Genomic DNA, 26,719 nt, shown 5'->3' with positions numbered 1-26,719 from the left:
GAGCATTGTTTCTGACCATGTCCATCCCTTTATGGCCACCATGTACCCATCCTCTGATGGCTACTTCCAGCAGGATAATGCACCATGTCACAAAGCTCGAATCATTTCAAATTGGTTCCTTGAACATGACAATGAGTTCACTGTACTAAAATGGCCTCCACAGTCACCAGATATCAACCCAATAGAGCATCTTTGGGATGTGGTGGAACGGGAGCTTCGTGCCCTGGATGTGCATCCCACAAATCTATCTATCTAGTGTTATTTTGGTGTTATTTATATACTTTTATGGTACAAAAAAGGTTTTTAATAGCTTTTAAATATTTGCGGTTTCTATTTAGAAATATAATCTTCTATTCCTTTTAAGCTTTATTGTCATTTAAGTTTTAGTAATTTCAGTACTTCCAGTTAATTTTTCTTAGCTGCCATGGCAACATTTATTTAATTTTTATTAAATCTAAATTTAATTTGTTTACACTTTATATATATATATATATATATATATATATATATATATATATATATATATATATATATATATATATATATATATATATATATATATATATTCTGAATACTCTAAAGCACTTTCATCCTCAGGTTCAGCCTTCGGAAATTATTCGTGATGGATCTGATGTCATTTACAAAGTAAGTGGAATAAAACCGTGGCAGTAGAGGAGACGTGTAGCTACAGTTGTGACTAGATATATCTGGGTTACATCCAAGAACATTATTTATCTTACATTTTGATACTGTCATTTTGTTATTATTATTAACATCATATTAATATGATCAATAACTTACAGTATCACGGTATGGTATCGATGGCGGTGGAGGACAACGCTGACTCCAGGACTGACAGAAAGGCACAGGTGCAGGTGACCAGCTGGGGGCAGCATCACGCTCCTGCGCTCAGGACAAAACTACAGCAAACGGACAGAGTTCTGCAGCCTTCTGGGACTCGGGTGAGAGTTTTGTGCGTGCGTCTAGAAATCGTCAGAAGAATTAGAGTAATCTTCTGCAAATAAACCTGCGTGTTTGGTGCCTCTCTCCCCCAGCCTTCTTCTAAACCCTGTACTCCAGAGCTCAGTGGCTTCCTCCACTACAACGACAGCTCAGGTCAGATGTTTCACTGTAATGGAGTCTCCTGGAGGCCCTGGACACCTACTAATGAGGTCATTCACATTCATATTCAGAGTAAATCATGCTGTCTGGATCTTCAGTTTCTACATTTCATGAGATGATTTGAATATTTCATGTTACTAAAATACTAATTTTCGTCTTTTCTGTACTCGCTCAGACTGTGAAAGCACAGAAATGTCCTCGAGGATGGACGTACCACAACGACTTCTGTTATATTCTGAGCACAGAGCGCAAAGCCACGTGGAGCACTGCGGTGCGGGCCTGCAGAGAAAGGTAAGACAACACACTAAAAAAACAATAATATCACCAGTTATGACTTATAAGGCTGGAATACACTCCAAGACTTGTGTCCCGATCTGCAGTCTGGATGAGTCGACAGTAGTTTCTGAATATCAGAGCCAGTCTGCTGATTTGATTCGACAGATTTCACAGAAAATTGTATAGTGTATGATGGACCTGTTTTTTTTTTTTTTTTTTTTGCTTTAGTCTTTGATTTCATCCAGTCGGAGGATATCAAATATGTGTGATTTTTTAAAAGTTGGCATGAAACAAGTCTTTTCTTCCCTATTGTGACATCTGAGTGGAATGGCTTCTCGAACAAGCAAAAAAGTAGGGTGGGCCTTGATCAGGGTTGCCAGATCTGCGTAACAAAACTAGCCTAATGGCCAATTAAAAATAGCCTAAAAGTAGCCCAATGACCATATTCTAAATATCAACTCAAAATATGCCATTCTTACATATTTTACAGTCACTAATATCCAAATTGAAAACAACTAGGTATATCGTAGTGATCATAAACAAACTTAACATCTAGCACACTTTTATCATTTGTATATTATAGTATATTTCAATACAAGCGTTTTTTTAAGTCAAATATAAATGTATAAAAAAGATTTGTCAAACCTATAACCCACGTGGTAAAAAATAACAACCTACGGCAACAGTTTAAAAGTAGCCCAATTCTGTCACGGACTTGGCAACCCTGGACTTGACATATTTATTTATAAATTTAAATAAACACTAGTAATCAATAAAAAATAAGAATGGTCAAGTTTGTGACTTTCATGTTGACTAACTAAATACTTGTTTCCTCAAGCTTCAATGGAAACCTGGTCAGTGTTTTGTCAAAAGGAGACATGGACTGGCTGTGGGACTTCAGTGAAAGAAAACCCTTTTGGATTGGTAACTTTTTTTTGTGAATAAAACTAACTTCGCACTGCAGTCAGTGTGATTACATTGAATATAACTTTTGTTAAGGTTCTTTAGCGCAATACGATTTAAAACATGAACTCATCGCTCGATTTTTCTTGAACCACAGGTCTGAATGATCGTGAAAGTAAAGGCCGCTGGGAGTGGGTGGGTGGAGAGCCGGTCACTTACACCAACTGGAGGCGGAGCCCTCCAAAAAACAGGAAGAAGGGAACCAGGAAGTGTGTCCTGGTCTGGAGGAAGACGAAATGGCAGATACGAGACTGCAAGAAAGGAAAGGGACACCGTTATGTGTGTTATGTTAAAATGTAAGACTGCTCACAGCATGTGAGGGAACTTCCTCACTCTGTAGTGCACAGTAATCATGACTCCTGTAATGAGGTTTGATTCACATTAACAACTGTTTGCTGTCAACTCACTGTTTCTTAGTCCAAGGGTGACGTGACCACGGCTGTGTCTGAAATCGCACTCTTGAGTAGGTACTTATTTTGAACAATTACTTCACAACCGCTAAAAAAAGAATGTTCTATATAGTATGAATGTAATCCGGACGTACTATATTCGCCATGTTGTCATTATCATGTGACCTATCAGCGTCAGTTGCGTCGCTTCACCGCCATTCATAAATCCTCTCCCGTGGCCTCATGGGATAGTAAAGTGTCCATATGCACACTTCAGAATCTCGCCAGAAGTAGTAGGTCATCCTGGTATTTTTCACCTACTCTTTTGAGTACTGTGAACTCGGACATGCTACTTTCACATACTGATTTTTACATACTATATAGTAGTGAAATGTGCGATTTCGGATTCAGCCCACATCTTTTCTAACTCAGAGGACCATCATGTGTTGTAATGTAAATGTAATATATGCTACTCAATCTCTATGTATTTATTACTGTTTGTGCTCTGTATGTTATGGGACCGATTTTCAAGAAATGGTCTTAGATTTTGAAGCTATGTAGAATTTTTTAGCTAGCATTAGTTTTTTAGTTCATTAGTTCACTAAATGATGGCTATATATATATGAATACTGTCACTGCAAAGACCCCTACTTTAGAATAAAAATTCCTGACATATTAATGACATCTGAAATTAATGCTCTATTATTTTGATTTCTATGGAAATTATTGCTACCTAATAATTGTGTCCGGAACTGAATATACATCTTAGAAGAATTACAATAAATATTCTAGACACTCAGTTGTCGAATTTAAATAAATCTTAAAATAAATAGTATGCATATAGTTCATAACAAGAGATTTACATTGATAAGCAATATTTTATTTTATTTTTAAGAACTACTGTTTGAAAGTCTGGGTTCAATAGTTTTTTTTTACTACTAAGAAATTAATTTTTATTCAGCAAGGATGCATTTTACAGTATTACAAAAAATGTCTATGAACTTCATATTAGTCAAAGAATCATGAAAAACTATCACAGTTACCACAAAAATATTAATCAGCACAACACTGATAATAATGAATGTTTCTAGAGCAGCAAATCAGCATATTAGAATCATTTCTGAAGAATCATGTGACACTGAAGACTGGAGAAATGATTCTGAAAAAATTCAGCTTTACGTCACAGGAATAAATTACATTTTTAAAATATATTCAAATATAAAATGGTTATTTGAATTTTTTTTAAATAATATTTCACTATTACTGTTTTACTGTATTTTTTTTTATCAAATAAATACAGCCTTGGTGAGAATAACATTCAAATGTTTTTAAAAGAAGCGTCTTAGTGTATATTGTGTAATATTCACACAAATTAGGCAACCATGTTATGCTTAAATAAATCAGTTTATTAAAAGTTCTTAACCAAAATGAACTACAATATTATAAAAGTTAACATAAGATAAAAACACCTTTATCCCATCTTTACGTATAAAATAAGGCACTATTCAGTGTTCTGCCAAGCAATATACAAAATATCATACAAATAAAAACTAAATGACAATGTACAACTTGTTCCAAATATGAAAAAAACAAAAAACATTTCATGTGCCCAAATAAAGTCAAGTTCCACCATTTACAAACAAATGACATACATTTCGATCTCCAGTGTCCATGATTTCTGTGCACATTGGTTGAAAAACAACATGATAGAAGGGTGACAATATTTAAAATGGCCCATTTTAATAACTGACCAGGGACTCATTTAATAAAATAAAAAAATAGATATCACACACCTAAACCGACAAAAAAGGCCATGAATCATTTAAACGAGTTCTTACCAAATACAGGAATGGTTTCACATTTAGCAGCTTCACCCTCTGAAAATACAATCAAATCCTTTAGCAGCTCTGCCGTCCAAAAGCAATCGAAACGTTAAACAATTTAAGAGAAAATCAGAAGCAGTGAACAGAAACCGTGGGGTCGGAAGACAATCCATCACTCTTATTCTTTCACTTTTGTTAATTTTGTTATTCTTAATTAGTTAGTCATCAAATACATTTGAGCCTTCGGAGTGCTATGGAATATTTTCTTCTAAGTTAGGTAATATTGTTCTCTTTTGGCTTGAAAATGTGCAAATGTACAGTTTGATACTGCCACACGCAACCCAAAGTGTAGAAGGACATGTTCTAAGAGAAGGCCATTGAACATCCAGTGATCTCAGCGTCCACGCTTCATCACTAGCGCTGTGTGTTTCACACATGACACCTGATGTCATAGAAAGCCGTGTTCATCCAGTCCTTTCACTGAAACGGGGTTCCATTTTGCAGTGGGTTTACTGGAAGCATGAGCTGAAAGGAAAAAGAACATTATATCAGTATTATCAGACTAGTGTTAAAAGTCCAACTTTATTCCTGGCAGCTCATAAGAATGTCTATCAGTAAAATATCTACACAGTGTTGGGTAGATTACGTACAAATTGTAGTCCGATACAGATTGGATGGGAATTGTAGTTGGTAATACATTTTAGGTATAGTATTCTGACTACTTTCTGGTTACTTTTAACCCAACTCATTAATATTGATTTGAATAGGGCAATCTTATTATTACCATATTGATATAAAAAAAGAAAAAGGGATTCAGGGTTTCTCCAACTCTGGTTTGTGAAGGAACTCTGGTTAGTGAGTTCATAAAAAGCTAATAAATAATTCAATCATAGAATTGCCAAATAAAGATAAATAAAGACAAATCAACATACTAAACACACATTTTATTTGTTTAACTGCATGTCATGTGACCATTAATCAGCATCAGAGAACCTGATCTATCCATCCATCTATACCATCGTCTATCTATTTGTTTGTCTTTTGGTCTATCTATACCATGAGGTGTATATGTATTTGAGACTCATTACCTGCGCTAGCTATGACTCTGGTGTGCGATGGTGCCTGTGTTTCTGAAGAAGATGGTGACACTCTTTCCCCATAATCACTTTCACCAGATGAGGTGTGATCCCCGGCTCTGGAGTCGACCACCACATGAAGCCCGGGTCTCTTTTTATAGTACTTGGCACGGTAAGTGTCCGTCATGCAGTTATCCACAGAGAAATAAGTGGTGGGGATCCCAGGAGAGCCGACCACAGGCTTAGGAAAGATGGAGAACTTCTCCTCACCCTCACTAGCTGACAGATCATTCCTCTCCTGATCAGAGGAGCCAGACTTGGAGCTCGTGTCCGACGAGTTCATGTGCGATTCAGGCGAGTTCTCCAGCCACTTCTGCTGGACGCTCTGGGACAGGGCCGAGCGCTGAGGACTGGGTGGGCAGGGATCTTGCTGGAGGTGTCGTCGGTTCTCTGAACTCAAGATATGTGGTTTTGGAGGCAACGGTGGACCTGCGGCGTGAGATGAAGTCCGAGAGGGAACCTGAGGAGGCATGTCGGCATGTGACGACGAATCCTCCTGCTCGGAAAAGGGACCGGCTAGGTCATCGGAGCTGTTCCACTCCGAACTGCTGGTCTTGGTGAAATAAGGAGGGATGGGGTTCCCGTTTACCACACGTGGTCGTTCTACCTCAGTCTTTTCCATCTTCTCCTTACTAGGAATGTATCTAAAAGCTTGCCCTCTGCAGGAGGAAACATAGGTCGGTTTATATTTAATAACTACCTTATAATTGCCCATATGACCCGAGTGAAAAAGAAGTGTGCTTAATTGTAGTGTACTTCAAATCTTAAAAGTAAAAAAATTATACTTCCAGATAATATTATATCAAATAATAGGCCAGTTAAATGACTTGTGTTAAATGTTTCTTTACATTTTTAAAAAGTGTACTTTGTAATAATGTCAAATTAAAAGTTTTATATACATGTACATTTTAGATCGTTTTAATAATCCTTTCTCGTGCTTTAAAGAAGTACACTTTTTTTTTATTGTTGACTAAGATACTGAAGCACAAAGTAATTGATTAGAATTTTAACTGTAGTATGTTATTCGATATTACATTTATTTATAAATAATAACATTTATCATTTAAATCCATATATTTTAACTGTACTAAACTTCAACTTTCAAATACGTGACATAAAAGTTTCAATAGAAATTACATTAAAGTATATTTTGTTTACCATCAATGCTTGTCAGTACATTCGGGAGTGCACTTTAACTATATTTCAAAGTCAATAGAAGTGTAGAAGTAATTATGAAATTTAATACATATGTGGTTAAGTCCTACTTAAGTGGGTCAAAATCACTCCAAACTTTTATTAAATGCAATTAGCTGAACTTTAAACTAATACATTTTCACTTAATTGCAATTAACATGCAATGAAGGGTCCAAAACACCAGATCAATTTCAAGCAATTATGTTGTTTTAAAGTATATTATGTCCATGTGAACTCTTTTTCAAACATGTGCTAAAGTATACTTCTTTTTCACAAGAGTAGACACTGCAATAAACTATACTGAAACATTTCCATCAATGACCTTAATTGCAATGCATAATTGCAATTAAGAACAGAATTATGCCCTAACATGACAAAAAGTATTTAGGCACTTAAGTGACACTTCAAAATGTTCAAATGCATTGCATTACAGAGAGAAATATATAATAGCTACTTATATATATATATATATATTCGATTTTTAAGTACAAGTGTGGCTTAAATACATTTTGGGACGATGTGTTTATGGTTTTATACAACTGAACATTTCTGTATATGGAAAGTACACACAAAATAGCATGGAAAAGCTTCAAAGCTTCATGCATTCATATTTCCAAATAACTAACCTTGGAATAACAGGACTCATGGAACGATCGTGTGCTTTCTTTTGGTAGTCACCTATAAGATAAATGATTCAAAGCATTAATGTTTTATGTATAGTTGCATCATGCATCCTTTAATGTGTAGTTATCGTTTATAAAATGTACATCTCAAATGAAAAATAATGTGAAAAGACAGAATATCTCCAGACAGACTGAGGCTGTCCACTCCCAGCTGTAACATTGACGGTGCAGACGTGTTATGTAAGAGGTGGGGTTCAGTGAGGATGTCTCTCAGTGGGGCATCTGGCGGGCAGTGCTCAGCGGGGGCTCTGGGCCTGTCTGAAGTGCACAAGTCCAAAGAGAAAGGGCCCAGGCTGGGCCGTCCGGTTCAAACCAGCTTCTCTGTGCGCGCCAATGGCTTGTTAACAATGAGCTCAAGGGGTAAACGCGATCATAAAAGTGCCCATGCCAAGTGGTCAGTGAGTCAGAGACCTTGGGTTCTAAAGAGAAAACAGTAAAGCTTTCAATGTGTTGCTGTAGTGACCGCACCTTTAAATCTGACTAGCTGTCAGGTGACCACACGGCTGCATGCTGGGAACACATTCACAAGCAATGGTGCACGGAATAACAGTGAGATTGTCAGGGAAGACAGCACCACTGTGCAGAAACCTCAAAACAACTGCAGTTTTCCAAGGAATGATAGAATAGCTACTTAAAGCTTTCAGGAAATCAAACATTTATTTTTTCGACTTCAGACCAAACTTTGAGACCATTTTTAATGCTAGTACACTTCTAAAAGTTGACTAAATTAAATTGTATGCATATTTACACTCACTGGCCATTTTATTAGGTACACCTGTTCAACCGGCTGATCAGATATTTGCAATAATGAGCAATCACGTGACAGCAACTCAATGCGTTTAGGCATGTAGACATGGTCAAGGCGATCTGCTGAAGTTCAAACTGAGCATCAGAACGGGGAAGGAAAGGTGATTTAAGTGACTTTAACGTGGCATGGTTGTTGGTGCCAGACGGGCTGGTCTGAGTATTTCAGACCATTGCTGATCTACTGGGATTTTCATGCACAAAACCAGGATTTTCAGAGAATGCTCAAGGGTTTGCAGAGAATGGTACGAAAAAGATAAAATATCCAGTCCAATAACCAGACTGGTTCCAGTGGATAGAAAGGCAGCAGTAACTCAAATATCCACTCGTTACAACTGAGGTCTTCAGAAGAGCATCTCTAAACGCACAACACATCCAATCTTGAAGCAGAAGAGCTACAGCAGCAGAAGCAACAATTCACACAGGCTCACCAAAATTGGACAATAAAAGATAGGAAAATGTCGCCTGGTTTGATGAGTCTCGATTTCTGCTGCATGATAGGGTCAGAATATGGCATAAACAACACGAAAGCGTGGATCAATCCCGCCTTGTATCATAGCCGCGTTTCCACTGCCGGGCCAGGGCCGAGCCGTGCTAGTGCGTGCCAGGGCCAGTCGCGTTTCCACTGTCACTTCCGGGGCTTGATCGGGGCTTACTCTGGGCCAACGGCCAGGATTTCTGGCCTGTCGAATACCTTGGGCCAAAGCGGGCCAGCTCGGGCTAGAGGCGTGGTCAAGGTAAAAGGCGGAGTTTATCAGTGTTATGGAACGTTATGATCTGAAGCAAGATGCACATTTCATTTTTTTTATATCGCGCTAAATAATCGCTGCTCGAAATGGAGAATCGCTTGTGTTGGTCTGTCGAAGATACCAAAGCTCTTCTGAGCATTTGGGCAGAAGAAAGGGTAACTTACAACGTACAAAGCTCGGTGCTTGAGGTCCGAGGCCACTGGCTCGGCTCGGCTCGCTGTTAGCCCTGGCCCGGCCCTAGCCCGGCAGTGGAAACGCGGCTAATGGTTCAGACTGGTGGTGGTGTAATGTGTGGGGGATGTTTTCTTGGCTCACTTTAGGCCCCTTAGTACCAACTGAGCATTGTTTAAAACCACAATCTACCTGAGTATTGTTGCTGACCATGTCCATCCCTTAATGACCAGTGTTCTCATCCTCTGATGGCTACTTCCAGCAGGATAACACGTCATGTCACAAAGCTCAAATCATCTCAAACTGGTTTCTTGAACATGATAATGAGTTCACTGTACTAAAATGGCCTCCACAGTCACCAGATCTCAATCCAATAGAGCAGCTTCGGGATGTGGTGGAACAGGAGATTCGACAAATCTGCATCAACCGCGTGATGCTATCAAGACAATATGGACCAAAATATCTTAGGAATGTTTTCAGCACCTTATTGAATCTAGGCCACCAAGAATTAAGGCAGTTCTAAAGGTACTAGCAATGTGTACCTAATAAAGTGGCCGGTGAGTTATATAAAGAAAATAAGAATGAAAATGAAACACTAGAGGGAGCTAAAGATAAAATCTTCACATTACTGGGTAGACAAGTCCATCATAAGGATTTCAAATTTGTTTAGCTGTAAAAGTTCAGCGAGTCATACTTTGATTGCTATAACATCCCATTAATATAATTTTCAAAAATAAAAAAAACACATACTGAAGCTGAACTGCAACAATACATTACTCTGATAATGCATACTTTTACTATCATAAAAAAAGAATAAAAAAAAAAAGAAGAAATTGGCAAATGAACTCTTTAATTAGTCCTACACTTCCTTTTCTTCATGGGATCGGCGGTTTGTCTTTGAATCTGAGCACAGTGGTTGCCCTGAGCTCGAGCCCCCTGAGATTCAGCCAGCAGTGACTGTGTGTGTGTGTGTGTGTGTGTGTGTGTGTGTGAGAGAGATGTATCAGCACACATTGCCTTTCCCTTCCTTCTGTTATTTTTTCCCCCAGCGCATTAACAACTAAATCCCTTTGGCTAGCATGCAATTATGAGAGGATTGGACTTTAGACCCCATTTTCTGTTTTTTCAAGCCTGTCGTGTTTAAGCTGTTAAGCCTCATGAGAAGAACCTCCATTTGATGGCCATGACTTGCAATGTTGGAGCAGAAAACAAATAAATAAATAAATAAATAAAAACAAGTCCAAAAGAAACCACCACCCCTAATATGACATTCTGGACCCTTGATATGACGGCTCCCTCCATCAGTGCAAGTTTGGGGGATTTCTTTCCTTCGTTTAATCTTCCACCAAGCAAATATTGTAAATCCAATTGTTTAGAAAAAAACCCAGCATCTCTTTTCAAGAAGCCACATGATTTGATATCATAATCTTTCATGTCTGCAAACAGTGAGGGATGATTATATATATGACAAAAAGTATTCAGTGTTCCAAACTCAAAGTACGAGTGATTCTTGCCTTTATAAACACCACTAATAAAAGATAATCGTGATCAGATTCGATTTGTTATGACTAACTAAAATAAAACTGTGATGAATAACCTGAGTAACATTCTGGTTGGTTAAATAAAAACGAGCACATCACCAGCTGGTGTCATAAAATCGGTTATTTTAGTATTACTTATATACTATTATAGCATTTATTAATATTTTGCATTAGCTTTTATTTTTTTTGTTTTTTATATTTAGTTTAAGCATATTTGTAATGTGCTTGTTTTTATATATATATATATATATATATATTTCTACTGTATTTTAAGTATTAGTTTTAGTACTCCAACGAAACTAGAAATGAAAACGAGAAATGTGTGCAACTAACCGAAATAATTTGTAAAAATTTAATAGTTTGCTAACACTTTTTAATCAGGCCTCATTTGTTAACATTAGTTAATGCATTAACTAACATGAACTAACAATGAGAAATGTATTTTTACAGTATTTATTAACCTTTGTTAATGTTAATTAATAAAAACGTTGAGACTCATAAATGCTGTAGAAGTATTGTTCATTGTTAGTTCAAGTTAACTAATGTAGTTAACTAATGTTAACAAATGAAGCATTATTGTAAAGTGTTACCAATAGTTTTAGCTACAAATTACAACACTGCATAAAATTGCTTTTTTAAAATGATTGTAAAATCATTGGCTTGCCTAACTGATGCTGACACGTGGGGGAACGAGCTTAGACGGCCATCACATGTGCAGTCAGACTGGTTTCAGAAGCTGAGGTAGAGCTCGGGAGTGGTGTTAAACTCACAATGTAACACACACCTGTTGTTCTCCAGGCTCGATAGTCGAGTGAATCAGACCCAAACAAATCAGCAGCAGAATCCAATGGACTAGAGGGCTTAGCTGGAACACACTGTTAGCTTTGGAGATTACAATTAAAAAGTGTGTGGTAACATATTACCAGTATATATATGGTGTATGCATTACCAAGTAATTAATTACTGTAATTTAATTAGTAGAAGAAAGTTGAATTAGTAAAGAAAGATTACGCTTGATTTTTCTGTCATTTAATTCCAGTTACTTCTGATGTAATTGCATTAAACACTGGCTATAGAACAATTCTATGTAAAACTATAGTGAATTAAACATCAAAATGTAATGCCTATGTGTTAATGTAACCTTCCTTTAAATACTTTTATACAATTTTTAATTATTTATTTGAAAGAATAAGCAGTTTCATGTCTATCCTTGATGAACTGTAATTAGTAGCTAGTAATTAATGACTTTTTTAGAGTGACTTACCCAACACTGCGTATTACAGCTACATTAATCTAGTAAAGTAATACTTGCAAATATAAATTTGTATAGATATGAATCGCATTAGACAAGACTGAACTGGATCTGCCAAACTATTTCCTGATGTCTAAGAATAAATATTTTCCACAGTGCAACAAGATCTCTCTTAAATGCTACTTAGAGAACATCTCTTTATGGTTTAATGTGCCATACAGGAAATGCCATGCTACAATCTCTCTAGCATATTCATACTTTCACATTTATTGGCCCAAACATCAAAGTAAATGGGCCGGGCCATTCTCGAAATAACAGACAGCGATGTCTTCATTTAGTTTTAAGGATTAGGCTCATTTAGCTGACATGCAACATCGCATTAAAAACTAGATTTGCATTGCTGAAGGCAGCAAAAGAACAAAGATCAAGTTTTATGTAAGGATTTCAGACTTTGGTTCAGTGTAAATTACACATCAATGTCATGACACTCAGCAATGTTAGCATGCATATGTGTGTGTGTGTGTGTGTGTGTCTGCAGAGGGAGAACAGCGAGTCTCTGTGAAACCATTCAGAGCAAACAGCAGCCCTGACAGGAAGATCAACTGTCATGGGTTCGTCTGTTCAACACACTGAACTATCAGCAACTCCTGCTGGTCTGACCTTTACAGGCATCTTATGGGACACAAAGCGCACACGGCACACTAAAAACTTGAGCACAGCACTGATACTGAACAAGAGGACTACAGAGACAATGAGACCGTTTCCATTTATGAGCAAGAGAAAGCACATCCTGCCAACAGCTCTTAAAAAGCCCTCTGCAATGCACAAACAAGGACAATGTTCAACTGCGCTGTTTACTGAAAGCTTGGGTTGTTAACATGGGATTTGACATTTCCTTCCTTTGCAATATGAACACAGGAAGAGCGGCCAAAAAAAAGTTATCTCAGCGTGCAAGTCACACTTAAAAATGTATGAAGTCAATTGCTTTAGATCAAATGTCATTCCAAGCAGCGTCTTCAAACTAATTATTTTTGCGATCAGGTGATTTTTAGTGGATCAAAAGTAAAAAAAAAAACTAAGTTGTGTTAAATGTTTAGCTTGTGCTGCCATTTAATTCAATCATTATATTTAAACGTATTATTATAATGATTAAAAACGGTGTAACTATCAATTATTAAAATATTTGAATCTATATATAACTATTTTATATTATATACACTCACCTAAAGGATTATTAGGAACACCATACTAATACTGTGTTTGACCCCCTTTCGCCTTCAGAACTGCCTTAATTCTACGTGGCATTGATTCAACAAGGTGCTGAAAGCATTCTTTAGAAATGTTGGCCCATATTGATAGGATAGCATCTTGCAGTTGATGGAGATTTGTGGGATGCACATCCAGGGCACGAAGCTCCCGTTCCACCACATCCCAAAGATGCTCTATTGGGTTGAGATCTGGTGACTGTGGGGGCCATTTTAGTACAGTGAACTCATTGTCATGTTCAAGAAACCAATTTGAAATGATTCGAGCTTTGTGACATGGTGCATTATCCTGCTGGAAGTAGCCATCAGAGGATGGGTACATGGTGGCCATAAAGGGATGGACATGGTCAGAAACAATGCTCAGGTAGGCCGTGGCATTTAAACGATGCCCAATTGGCACTAAGGGGCCTAAAGTGTGCCAAGAAAACATCCCCCACACCATTACACCACCACCACCAGCCTGCACAGTGGTAACAAGGCATGATGGATCCATGTTCTCATTCTGTTTACGCCAAATTCTGACTCTACCATCTGAATGTCTCAACAGAAATCAAGACTCATCAGACCAGGCAACATTTTTCCAGTCTTCAACTGTCCAATTTTGGTGAGCTCTTGCAAATTGTAGCCTTTTTTTCCTATTTGTAGTGGAGATGAGTGGTACCCGGTGGAGTCTTCTGCTGTTGTAGCCCATCCGCCTCAAGGTTGTGCGTGTTGTGGCTTCACAAATGCTTTGCTGCATACCTCGGTTGTAACGAGTGGTTATTTCAGTCAAAGTTGCTCTTCTATCAGCTTGAATCAGTCGGCCCATTTTCCTCTGACCTCTAGCATCAACAAGATATTTTCGCCCACAGGACTGCCGCATACTGGATGTTTTTCCCTTTTCACACCATTCTTTGTAAACCCTAGAAATGGTTGTGCGTGAAAATCCCAGTAACTGAGCAGATTGTGAGATACTCAGACCGGCCCATCTGGCACCAACAACCATGCCACGCTCAAAATTGCTTAAATCACCTTTCTTTCCCATTCTGACATTCAGTTTGGAGTTCAGGAGATTGTCTTGACCAGGACCACACCCCTAAATGCATTGAAGCCACTGCCATGTGATTGGTTGATTAGATAATTGCATTAATGAGAAATTGAACAGGTGTTCCTAATAATCCTTTAGGTGAGTGTATATTGTTTCTGAGACTGGAAGGGTTTGTTTCATGTTGTCGACATGTTGAGAAGACGCTGTTTTCTGCGCTGCGAGAGCAGATCCACTTTGCATACACTTCAGAAGAATGCGGATCACTATACGGAAAGACCATATGGAAAAAACAACGCAATTGTTACTGTAAGAATCGCTGTATCAAGCACTGAGGAAGATCCAGAGCTGAAATTCAAATATGGTAATGGTTGTTTGTTTTCCGACATGCACTGTGGTCAACTAATCACAACAGACTGGGCCATCTGACCAATCAGAGCAGAGTAGGCTCTTGGAAAGGTGGGGTTTAGAGAGATCGAATCTTCGAACAAGTCATTTTAGGCTCTCTGAGAAATTAGGTGATGTGCAGTGTATAATATAAGAAAATTAAAAAGTGTTTTTTGACCTTGGATGCATATAAACCATATGTCCAAAACAAAAGCAGAAATCATTGCATACGAGGGGCAATTTAATATTAATTTAATTTTGTAGTAGTAGTCAGGTTTATTTAATACACTTTCTCTTATTTTACTTTTATGATTTCTGCTCCATTGGCAACTGGAATCAGGCCAGTTTAAAAAGGCAACACACACAGCACATTTGAACCAATTCCAAGCTGACATTTGGAAAGGACTGTCAAATCAATTTTGAAATACAACTAGATATGAAATGTAATGTAATATTGCAGCAAAAAAAAAAAAAAAAAAGAAACATATCTGAATTGTATTACTGTTTAAATGACTGCCATCTGGGTCTGACAAATTATAAACATCATGCATCTCTCACTGTCTAAGACCCCCAACTCATTTACCGTCAAAAGAACGCACAGCCATTATTTCCCAAGGCGGTGAACACTTCAACGCTCGAGTCGCAGTGGAACACCCTTAAAGGCGAGCGAGAGGACACAGCCTGAGAGCTGTCCTTTCTGCTTCACTTCTTCAGCCCATAAACCACCTACAGCGGGGTAAATAGACCCCCACCCCGGCCATCACAACACACTCACGCATACACAAACAGCTCCCAGCGCTGACAACCAGGACAAATGATTCGTCCCCAAACACGACCCCATGTGCACCCTTCACTTCACCAGTTCATCTGGAATGAGAGTGCTGATAACAGCCGTGACGGGTCATGTGATGCGCGCACTGCCATATTACATATATTTATATATTATTTATTCATATTTTTAATAAGCTTTATTTTGTTTTCATTTTAGTCTGTTTTAGTAATTTTGTTATGTGCTTTTCCCAATTGTTTTTATATTTCTAATTAGCTTTAATTTATTTTTATTTAAGGTCTAGTAATTTTAGTTTAATTTTAGTTCCCAGGGCAAAACTTCAATTTTCATTTGAAGTTTTTTATGTTCAAGTTTTTGATTTAATATTTATAATTTTAGTTAAAGTTTGTTTCAATTAATGAATGATTTTGAATAATAAAAATAACGACGCTGGTTTTCACGGTACAGTTGAGGTTCGAACTCTTATTGTGATTTCTTTACCATTAAAAACAGCTGAACAAAATTTTAGGTTAGTTAATGAATAATTGTCTGCTCTTATCATTACTTCTGTATTAAGCTGACTATAGCGGTTGTTTAACACTCTGAGTGGGGTTTTAATCGACCTCCAGCCTCTGTGGGGAGATCTTTCAAAGGGTGAGAGGTTGACAAAATACCGTACACACTTTGCACTCGTTTTCCATGCTAACATCAAACATATTTTTGCAGCATGCTAACATTCAAAAATCAATGTCAGTGATGGTATTGTCAACTAAAACGATTATTGGTAATTGAGATAAAGCTAAAATCAAATAATAAAAAAAAATTAAAAAATCTGAAATATTGCCTTGGGAACTAATGGAAATAAGTTTAAGTACTAAAATAAAATGTAAAAAAAGATAAAAAAGAAAGGCAAACGAACATAAAATTCAGCTACCTTCAGCTAAACTTCTGCTTTACAACATTACACATACAATATTAAAATAAAAGCTAACTCAAAACATGAACAAATACTATAATTCCACTGATCCACATATGAGGTTCCATGATGGTTAACATGCCTTAGAAGGCAGCTGCTACATAGGCAGCATACTAGATTTGAAAAGGCAATTTCTGATAACACTTTTAACCGAGAAGCCTCTGAGGGTTCTTACCGTAGAAGATGGACGAAGATGAGATCTCAGCCTTTGAATCTTCATACCTCCTTTGGAAGTTTAGGTCCCTAAAAATACACAATGCATTGAACTCAGCAATGTTGTATATGCAAAGTTGCGTTTGGCTTAAGGGGTGGTTATACTACATTTTGTGCTCCATTCACGTCATCATTTTAAGTTCACATTTGGTGAGCTTGAAATATTGATGAATGTGTAAAATGAAAAGAAGTTCTAAAGTGGATCTAAACGCCTAAACTTGGCTAAAAATCAAACATGGACAAAACTCTAATTTTGGCTCTGTCACACAAAAGTAATATATAAGTTTAATGCAAACTTCATACTTAAAGTGATAGTTCACCCAAAAATGAAAATTGTTTTGACAGAATGTGAACTATCCCTTTAAACTATTAAACAAGTTAAATTTGAGTTAAGAACAGCTGCATCTAGTGTGACCAGTTCTTTAGTCAGACCACATTAGTTCTTCCCAAGCCTAACCTTTTTAAGACCTTAAACAATGACGTAAACACCTCCACCTCACATTACTGCTACATGGTGTACTCTGATTCACAATGACAACAAGATATGCACAGCTACACAAGAATTTGATACCTTATCTGACAAAGAAAAACATTGAAAAGTATTCTTTGCCGACACAGCTTGAACACAACACTGTTCATAGGCATATCTTGCATGTTGTTTACTTGGTTTAAAAAGACAAGCAAACAAACAAACAAACGATTACTCTAGACACTTATGTCCAAAAAATCGGAACGATTTTTTAAAAATGCTTCTGAAAAGTATTTTTTTTATTTTAGGCTGATAACTTAGGCTGATATTAGCATAATTACTCCAGTATTCAATCTCACATGATCCTTCAAAAATCATAACATGCTAATTTGCTGCTTTAAAAAAACCCTTAATATACATAATATTTTAAAACATACATAATATTAGTAATACATACTTTTGTGGAAACCGTGACTTTTTTGATGGATAGAAAGTTAATGTAGAAAGTTAATCAATGTCTTCACTGTCTAGGCTAATCAAATGAATGTGTCCTTGCTACAAAAGAAATATTAGAAAAAAAGGGCCCAAACTTTTGAACAGTAGTGTATATTAAAAAATAATCAAATTTTTTTTTATTAAAGGGATAGTTCACCCAAAAATGAAAATTCTGTCATTTAAGACTTTTGTTCATCTTCGGAACACAAATGAAGATCTTTTTGATAAAATCGGAGAGCTTTCTGTCCCTCTATTGACAGCCCAAATTCAATCTGTTCATCATACAAAGCGATCGTGTCTCTTTAGAAAATTTGGACTAAACCGCTCAATTCATATGGATTAGTTTTAAGATCTCTTTATGAACTTTTTGAAGTGTCCAAAGTGGTAGTTGCGTAGCTGTCAATGGAGGGACAGAAATCGCTCAGATTTCAACAAAAAGATCTTCATTTGTGTTCCGAAGATGAGCGAAAGTCTTACGGGTTTGGAACGTAATTAATGACAGAATTTTCATTTTTGGGTGAACTTTCCCTTTAAATAAATCCTGCTTTTTCTTGTCGGTGAATCTCCTTTCTGTGGCCTAAAACAACTGAGTGCATGAAATCTCCCTAATTAGTATTGAATTCATGTTGATTTCTTGTCTTGTAAATCAGATTTATGTCAGTACTGTAGTGACATTTATCACCCAATGTGCCTTGCTTAAATGCATATGTCTTGATGCTCTTCCTGATTAAGGATTACTTTAGTTCTTACCTGGAAAGGTTTGGTTCGGGTATGGATTGCATTTCTTTGTTGCTCAAGTTCTCCACCACAGGAGAGTCCAGATTGGCTGAGCTATTGCTGAGACGATCACTGCTTTCGTATCCAGATTCAGTGCGCTGGATTTTCCAGTTATCAGTCCGAATGTTGAGGTTGTTGACGCTTGTTTTAACCCTGTCCGCCTCTGGAAGTCCTCGACCCTCTGATTCCAGCGAGCTCCTGCTTCCCATGTCCTGCTTCAGCTCGTCCTCATAAATAGTCATTAAACTCTTGGGTTTGCGTTCTTCACGTCGGCCCCATGGCAACTCTTCGCTCTCCTGGTTAAAGGTCTGTCTGCGAGAGTTGTGGGAGTTTTGATTATCATCAGTGTTTAGTACGCTGTCGACATTGAGTGCCTCTCGCATCGGCCTCCACGCACGATTGGCTCGGCTGCGAGAGCCCTGACTGCTGTCCGTCTCGTAGCCGTTGCCGACTTCTAACCTTCGAGGACGATGCTCTGCGGGGGGATGAAGCGGGACGCGAGGCTGAGGTTGAGAGCGTGGTTCGTGGTTGTAGTGAGTGGCCGTAACAGGCCAGCGCTCCGCTTTCGTCCGACCTCGGCCTTGGCTGCTGTACAGTCGTGACTCCAGATTCTTGAAGCCATTCTCAGGAGGAGATAGTGAGCGTGCGTAAGGCTTCTCAGGCGCTGAGTCTGGGGATGAGATGCAGAGTTACAAACTGCTCGATTCTGCGGAAATTTAACCTACTAATTCACCCAACTGGCACTGAAGATACCCGCAGTGTGGTTGTCTTCAGTGGGGTCTAATATTTATTGTATAATACACAGTGAATAGAGTTATCAGATGTGTCATGACATGTAACTATTTATTTAGATGGATCCATTAACACATTAAAAAAATACATCAAAAAAGCAGTTAATACATACAACAACTTGATTAAATCTCTGCTAAAATAAAATGTTTTTACCCTTGTCAGGGTGATACAATATCACATTGAAGAAAAAAAAAATCTTAGTTCTTAGTTTTAGTAGAGAACTAGTTCTTAGTTTCTTAGATTTCTTTTCTTTTTTATTATTACATTACAAAATGTATTTTATTTATATCATAGCTTAAGTCATGCAGTGCATCCAACATGCAGAAAAATGTAAGAAAACAAAAATAAATACGATATCATAGGGGACTTGGTGTCAAGGTAAAAAATTAATAAATAAATAAATAATATATATATATATGAGATAATTTGAAATGTTAGTTCAGGTTGTTAAAATGTCATGTGGTATGACTTACAGTTATTAATAATTCATATTAGATTTAAAAAAAAATATTTTATTTAAAGGGGTGGTTGATTATGACTTCACTTTTTTAACTTTAGTTAGTGTGTAATGTTGCTGTTTGAGCAAAAAACAACGTCTGCAGAATTACGAAGCTCAAAGTTCATAGCAAAGGAAGATATTTGCTTTTAAAGAAATCGTTTTTTAAGGACTACAACAAAATTCCTCCCGGGTTAGTGACATCACCAACCCTAAAATTTACATAAACCCCGCCGCCGGGAACACGATTTATAGATTACCATGACAGAATATGCTAATCAATTTAACACATAAGCTACCTAAATTCATCAACTAACCATTCAGAAATGGTTCTACATGTCACATCTTCTTGAGTCTCTCCATTATTGTCTGACTCAGGTTTGAACATAGACATGCACTGAAAATGTCAATGTTTGTGTGAGGTAAAAGGACACAAACTGTTGTAGCTCCGCCCCCTGTGCTGGGAGCAGCAGCTCATTTGCATTTAAAGGGACAGACACAAACTGTGCGTTTTTGCTCACCCTCAAAAAGTGACAATTTTAACATGCTATATAAAATATATGTGGGGTATTTTGAGGTAAAACGTCACATACACATTCTGGGGACTTATTTTACATCTTGTGGAAAGGGCATTATACCACCCCTTTAATATTATAAACTTTATTTGAAATACATGCATTTTAAAATGGAAAAATATACACTTCAGTATTTCAAGAAAGAATGAATTCTAAACTGTTCAGCACTTAAGAGTTGTCAATCTTTCATGACCACACTGTATATAAACTGTACTTGGCTTTCCAAACCGGACTAATAAGTGTATATTGCAACTGTGTGAATGTAGTCCTGGTTCACTCTCAAAGTTGGCTGTGTAATTAAATTGTTCATTTACATTACACAAACAATGCACAGATGCTGCTTCCAGCCTACAGGCCAGAATCATCCATCTCCGACATATGCGAGGTTGCACTAACAGCCTGGATGACCTTTCTTCTTGTGAAGGTGGAAGTGTGACTGTCTTTAGGCAGAACAGTGCTGATATTGGCACAGTGGCATAGAAATTTCACGGCAGTGCAAATCCATACTGCTATAGTGCCATTCCACCTAGTGCCAAGTACCTATATCGTTATGCACTATGAGCTTTAAAAAACAGCATCGTCTCATTAGATGTTAATGTAACTTTGACTCGCGGTCATCACACACACTGAAAATGCTAATTATCTGGCATAATGAATTCTCAAACAGCCTACACGGCTAACTTTCTACAAGATGAAGGCAGTTTGGTCAGAGATCTACACGCTGAAGGCTAAAAAGCCATTAGTAAGCCATATACATACTTAAAAAGGGTAAAGCAAAGTCAAGCAGCTTGGCTTGCAAACCACACTTTTACTGCTTATGAGCAATAAAAGGAGATGGTAATGTTGGTCACATGACACTTGCACAATATGGTGAACCAGTTTCATTGCACATGAGGAAATGACTTTGTGATCCCCATAAGCTCATGTCTATATGGCCCAGTTATGTGCACTGTCCAATGTGCCATACAATAAGTCTTCTTAATTGTATTGAAATGTACAATTGTAGTGTACTTAACATCTTAAAAATAAATTTGGTTACACTTTTTTAAGGCGTCTTTGTTACAGTGTAACTATACATTTATGTACAGAGTAATAATAAATAACAATCTACTTATATAATTAGAGTTAGGAGAATGGATTGGTTTAGGATTCGTTGCATGTAATTATGCATAATGTACTGTTTTTACTACAGTAAGCACATGTAACATATGTAACAAGGACACTGAAATAGTGTTACTGTATATTACATAAACTACCTACAGAAAATATAACATTAATGAGGCCACTTAATTGTACTTAATGAGAGTAAACTTTCATGACTTAATGTCATTTGTCAAAATACATTTCAAATCATTGTCTTTTGTCGTATTTTAAAGTACACTAATTTTGATGTGCTGACTAACATACTAAAGCACATATAAAGTACTTGATTATAATTTTAACTGTAGTGTGTTATTTGATATTACATTTAAAAATTAATGCATTTGAAATGAACTGATTGCAACTTGATCAGAGGTCACTCTTCCGCAGGAACTCGACTCCGTTACCGGAAGCCAATGATTATAGTTTATAAATATGAATATTTTTCTTACAAAAACGCATCGCTTCACTTCAGAAGGTCTTTATTAACCCCTGGAGCCGTATGGATTAGTTTTATGATGGATGGATGAGCTTTTTTGGGGCTTCAAAATCTCAGGTACTATTCACTCCCATTATAAAGCTTGGAAGAGCAAGGTTTTATTTTTTTTATTTAACTTAATATATAAGAAGAAAGTCATATACACCTAGGATGGCTTGATGGTGAGTAAATAATGGGATCATTTTCATTTTTGGATGAACTAACCCACTCTTTTCCATCTAACGAAGCCAAAACATTACGCAAAATTCCTCTTGTATTCCACATAAAAAAGCAAGCCATACGAGTTTGGAATGAAATGAGGGTGAGTAAATTATTTTTATTTATTTATTTTATTATTCCTTTGAGCTCATACTTGTCTTTGCACACACACTCTTCAGACAAACAACTGATGTCCTTACTTTTCAGCAAGCAATCTTTTCTAAAACAGATGACTTGATCTGATGAACATGTTTCATTAGAAAGGCTTCAGCAAAGCCTTTATGGCCCTTTGAGTGAGTATCTCTGACCTCATCCAGCATTAGTGTGGTTATGCAAGTGGTGCATAGTATGAAAAAAAAAAATACTATGGAAGTCAATGGGGTCCCACAACTGTCTGGTTACCGACATTCTTCAAAATATCTTCTTTTGTGTTCAGCAGAAGAAAGAAATTCATAAAGGTTTGAAACAACTTGAGGGTGAGTATATGATGGCAGAATTTTCATTTTTAAGTGAACTATTCCTTTAATGGTAAAGCTCACTTGTGGACTCTCAGTGTGAGGGCACACTCTGGCTTCCAGTATGAATGAAACAGACATTACATGAGTCAGTGTTTAGCACTCCATAATGCTCACATCTTGAGTAGTTTTTCAGCAGAGTACTTATTTACTCTTACTTAAGCCATATTATTTTCCAGTACTTCTACTTGTACTCAAGCGGACATACAATAGCTGTCAGTCATCTGGTTTATTCTACTGACTATGGCAGGACTGATTAATTTAAAATAAAAATGAATATGAAATCCTAATAAAAATACTACATTACCATCTACTGAACTCTCAGTTTAGAGGTGCATGACAATATTAAAAATATAACTCCATCACCCAGTTTGACCCATTATTAATTTGAGCTCAAAAAAAAAAAAAGAGCTGGTCGCTCAGCGCAAGCTAGACTGAGGAACCGTTACAGAGATTACAATACTCAGCGTGAGGATGGAGCACACGTCAGAAGTAATCTGTGTTTTTAACACTTCTCGCTGACCCTGGGTTACATAAGGACCAGCAGAGCACTGTGAGCTAGTTTATTCCACTCCAAAGCTCTGCTAAAAGCCCAGAGTGTAACAACCACACATATGTGCTTCTCTAAGGAGGACGGAGCAGATATTTAAAGAGGACCTATTATTCTTTTTTTTACTGAATTATAATACATTCAATAATACATGTTGAAAATACATTCTTTAGTGTGCTTTCTTTGCTGTTTGAGCATCAAAAATTATCCAAAGTTACAAAGCACAAAGTCACTCCAAAAGGAGCTATGCAGTGTTGGGAACGTTACTTTAAAAAAGTAATTAGTTATAGTTACTCACTACTTGTTCCAAAAAGTAACTGAGTTAGTAACTGAATTACCCTATAATAAAAGTAACTCGTTACCAGGGAATGTAACTATTTGCGTTACTGTTAAAAAAAAAAGTTGCTATATGTCAAAGAATTTGGATTTTTTTTTAGCAGTTTTCACAAGTCAGTTGAAATGAGTAGAACAGACGTGTTTGTACGTAACTTTCGATATTTATTGCACGTCGGCAAGAGGTTTATCCTGCACCTCAAGAAAAGTAAACAGTTACACCATATAAAGTGCATTTAACTCTAGCGAATTAAATCAAACTCTCTCAACCTGAGACAACTGGTCAAGTTAACAACCTGTACTTCCAAGTGTTTTGTTCACAACAAAAGTAAACTTTTAAACTACAAATTCTTACTGAAATAAATCAAACTCCCAATGTCAGACAACTGGTCTGGTAGACATTCTGTACTTCAAGTATTTTCTTCAAAAGTAAACAGTTAAATAATATAAAGTGTGTTTGCAGTAACTGTAGCAAATTAAATAAATCAAACAAACTCTAACAACCTGAGATAAATAGTCTGGAAGACATAGGCTGCTGTATTTCTTTATCTTCATTAAAAAAGTAAACAGTTTAACAAGATGGAGTGCTTTTAAAGATTGAACTTTAGCTCCTAGATATAGCTGTATCTATATATCTAGATCAAGCAGGGACACGTTTGTGTGCATTTTATTTTGTGATTTCACCGGAATGAATAGTCTCCGCAACGGCGATAGATTGAAGCGCGCGTCCGAGTGAAGACTGCGCGCGCCGCGAGCCACAAGAGAACAACTGTATCCATGACACTGATCGCAGCAGCACCAGCGCTCAGCTGGATCTCAAAAACAACAGATTTAAGCGCTAGATCTCTTATTTAATAGCGAACTAAATGAATGCTCTGCTAGTTAACTGGATATGTTTTATTTATTTGTATTAGGTATCCGTTCTATGACATTAGTATATTTTTTACTAACCGTATATTTACGTATATTGCGTCGTTGTACCCAGCACTTCTGAAGGTGCACTTCCGAATGCGTCTCTGTCCCCCACACATTTCAATAGTAACGCACCGCATTTAACGTCCAGTAACGTTAACGGCGTTGTAACGACGGAAAAAGTAATTAGTTAGATTACCCCGTTACTGAAAAAATAACGTCGTTACCTAACGCCGTTCTTTTAAACGGCGTTATTCCAAACACTGTCTATATCAGTAACACACGGGAACACACACACGTCACAATATTCCTCATTTAAATAATTTACATAAAATAAAGGGGCGAGGTCAGGTTGAGTTGCATTAGTAGTGTATTGGAACTTGCGGTTATGGTAAGGGACATTTCCGAAACATGCTTGAAGCGGTTGTCCAAAAACAACACACTGGTCCAGATGACCAATCAGAGCGGATTACACTTTTCAGAAGGAGGGGCTTCATAGAGACAAGAACTAAACAGAGTGTTACTGACAGACTGGGCAGAGAGGTGCTGCAACAGTGCCTGGCGTTTTATTTAAATATTTGTACATAAAACACTCAAAATGTAACATGCTTACCCCGGTTCCGCAGTGTTTCTGGTCTTGCCTGTGACCGGTCCGAGTCCTTCTTGATAAGGTTGATGGGACGGCCTTCTTTCGGCAGCTCCCTCAAAATCTCTCTAAATCGACTCTTTGGATCCAAGTTCATCTTCACTGTAAGACAAGCAACACAGATATGGTTAAATGTAGCACTTTCACTAGAGATGTAATTCTACAAATTTAAGCAATAGTTTACTATTAAAATTCACTGTTCCAGAAAAATCCTGCTAAATGAGGTTTCTGCTAATATGGAGGTACCTCGGAGGTATTAAAAACTATATAGCTTGAATTCATTAGCTTTACTATAAATGATCATATATCAAGGTCTAAATCTAGCACTTTTTCTACAGGAATTCTGAAATGTTAATGCAGCCATTAAAAACACTGTCAAGTATGTTTTATGGGTCAGCTGTAAAATCCATATGCAGCACCCTTCAAATAAAGCATTAGAGTACACTTGAAGGTAAGGATCATTGGGATGGTGAGAGAAAGTGTGGCCTCTGCACTCTTTAAATACACCCCTGAGGCTTCTGGGAAGGACAGTAGAGCCTTAACGGCAATCAATGTGTGTGTGTGTTTCAGTTTTTTTTTTTTTTGCTGTGCTGGAGGAGAAAAGCAGTGAAGTGTTACAAGAGAGCAAAAGAGTGAGAGAGAGACAGATAACAAAAAGAGAAAGGACGTTTCTTGCACTCAAACACAAGGCAGTCACATAACAGTCTCTTAGCGAGGGGTTTCTAGATACAGCTGAAAAAACATCAGCGATCGCATCTTACATTCCAAAACATACTTAAGATACAGATCTCCTTCTGAACTTTGTAAAGTTTACACTAACAGTGGCCCCAATATGTACTTGGACATCTAAACCACATTAGAAACAAAACAAAATGCTGTATATTACAAATATTGTTGCTTTTGTTTCTCTTTTTCATGTTGCTTAGGATAAAAATGCATATGCTAAATGCATAAATCTAAAACAAAAAACCCAAAGCCAAACATTTTATATAACGAATATTGATTGTTGCGTTTGTTCCTCTTTTGCAAGACACTTAGGATAAAAGCATCTGCTAAATGCACAATTGTAAAACAAAAAGCATAACAAAGCTAAAAAAAAGTAAAAGCAAAAAAAAAAAACCCCACTATATTATGAATATTGTTGCTTTTGTTCATCTTTTTCCATGTTGCTTAGGATAAAAAAAAGCATCTGAAAGCATCTGCTAATGCATAAATGTAAAACCAAACAAAGGCAAACATTGTACATTACGAATATTGTTGTGTTTGTTCCTCTTACAAGTCACATATGATAAAAGCGTCTGTTAAACAAAACCGTAAACAAATTCAAAACAAACTAAAAAAAAAAAATAAAAAAAAAAAAACATAACTACATGGCTCAAAAAAGTGAAATTAGTTCTGAGAAAAAATATTTGATATTGTTTTATAATCAAATGCAGTGGCATTCATACATCATGTGTGATTTAGGAATAAAGACTTTCTGGGGCCACGATATATTAGATTCAGACTGCCTAAAAATACTGTCAAAACAAGTAAACATGTCCATGAAATAAACTTATTGCAATGACTTGGCACAAACTGGCAGTGT

The 26,719-nt window shown here is 37.0% G+C and overlaps 2 protein-coding genes across 3 annotated transcripts in view; one reads left to right on the top strand and one right to left on the bottom strand.

The window, feature by feature from the left end:
* The window catches only part of frem1a (Fras1 related extracellular matrix 1a), a 39,134-nt gene extending 36,472 nt beyond the window's left edge, over positions 1-2,662 (top strand). Inside the window, exons 31-36 of the mRNA XM_056240339.1 lie at positions 598-645; positions 804-962; positions 1,056-1,172; positions 1,298-1,413; positions 2,237-2,322; positions 2,459-2,662. Of these exons, the coding sequence (XP_056096314.1) occupies positions 598-645; positions 804-962; positions 1,056-1,172; positions 1,298-1,413; positions 2,237-2,322; positions 2,459-2,661 (729 nt within the window). The 3' untranslated portion in view covers position 2,662. The remainder of the gene's footprint in view (positions 1-597; positions 646-803; positions 963-1,055; positions 1,173-1,297; positions 1,414-2,236; positions 2,323-2,458) is intronic.
* Positions 2,663-4,727: 2,065 nt separating this feature from the next.
* The window catches only part of LOC130075625 (inactive ubiquitin carboxyl-terminal hydrolase 53-like), a 55,967-nt gene continuing 33,975 nt past the window's right edge, over positions 4,728-26,719 (bottom strand). For both annotated transcript variants that reach the window (XM_056240348.1, XM_056240349.1), the window contains exons 13-18: positions 25,102-25,236; positions 18,452-19,148; positions 16,700-16,767; positions 7,530-7,581; positions 5,662-6,368; positions 4,728-5,098 (exon numbers count right to left, since the gene is read on the bottom strand). In XM_056240348.1, coding sequence (XP_056096323.1) covers positions 5,022-5,098; positions 5,662-6,368; positions 7,530-7,581; positions 16,700-16,767; positions 18,452-19,148; positions 25,102-25,236 — 1,736 coding nt within the window. In that variant the 3' untranslated portion in view covers positions 4,728-5,021. The remainder of the gene's footprint in view (positions 5,099-5,661; positions 6,369-7,529; positions 7,582-16,699; positions 16,768-18,451; positions 19,149-25,101; positions 25,237-26,719) is intronic.

The sequence above is a fragment of the Rhinichthys klamathensis genome, unplaced genomic scaffold (genome assembly GCF_029890125.1).
Source record: "Rhinichthys klamathensis goyatoka isolate OS25496 unplaced genomic scaffold, OSU_Roscu_1.1 h1tg000593l_1, whole genome shotgun sequence".
NCBI classification, from domain to species: Eukaryota; Metazoa; Chordata; class Actinopteri; order Cypriniformes; family Leuciscidae; genus Rhinichthys; species Rhinichthys klamathensis.
Note: the sequence above shows the minus strand (reverse complement) of the source record. Positions and strands in the feature narration are given on the sequence as shown.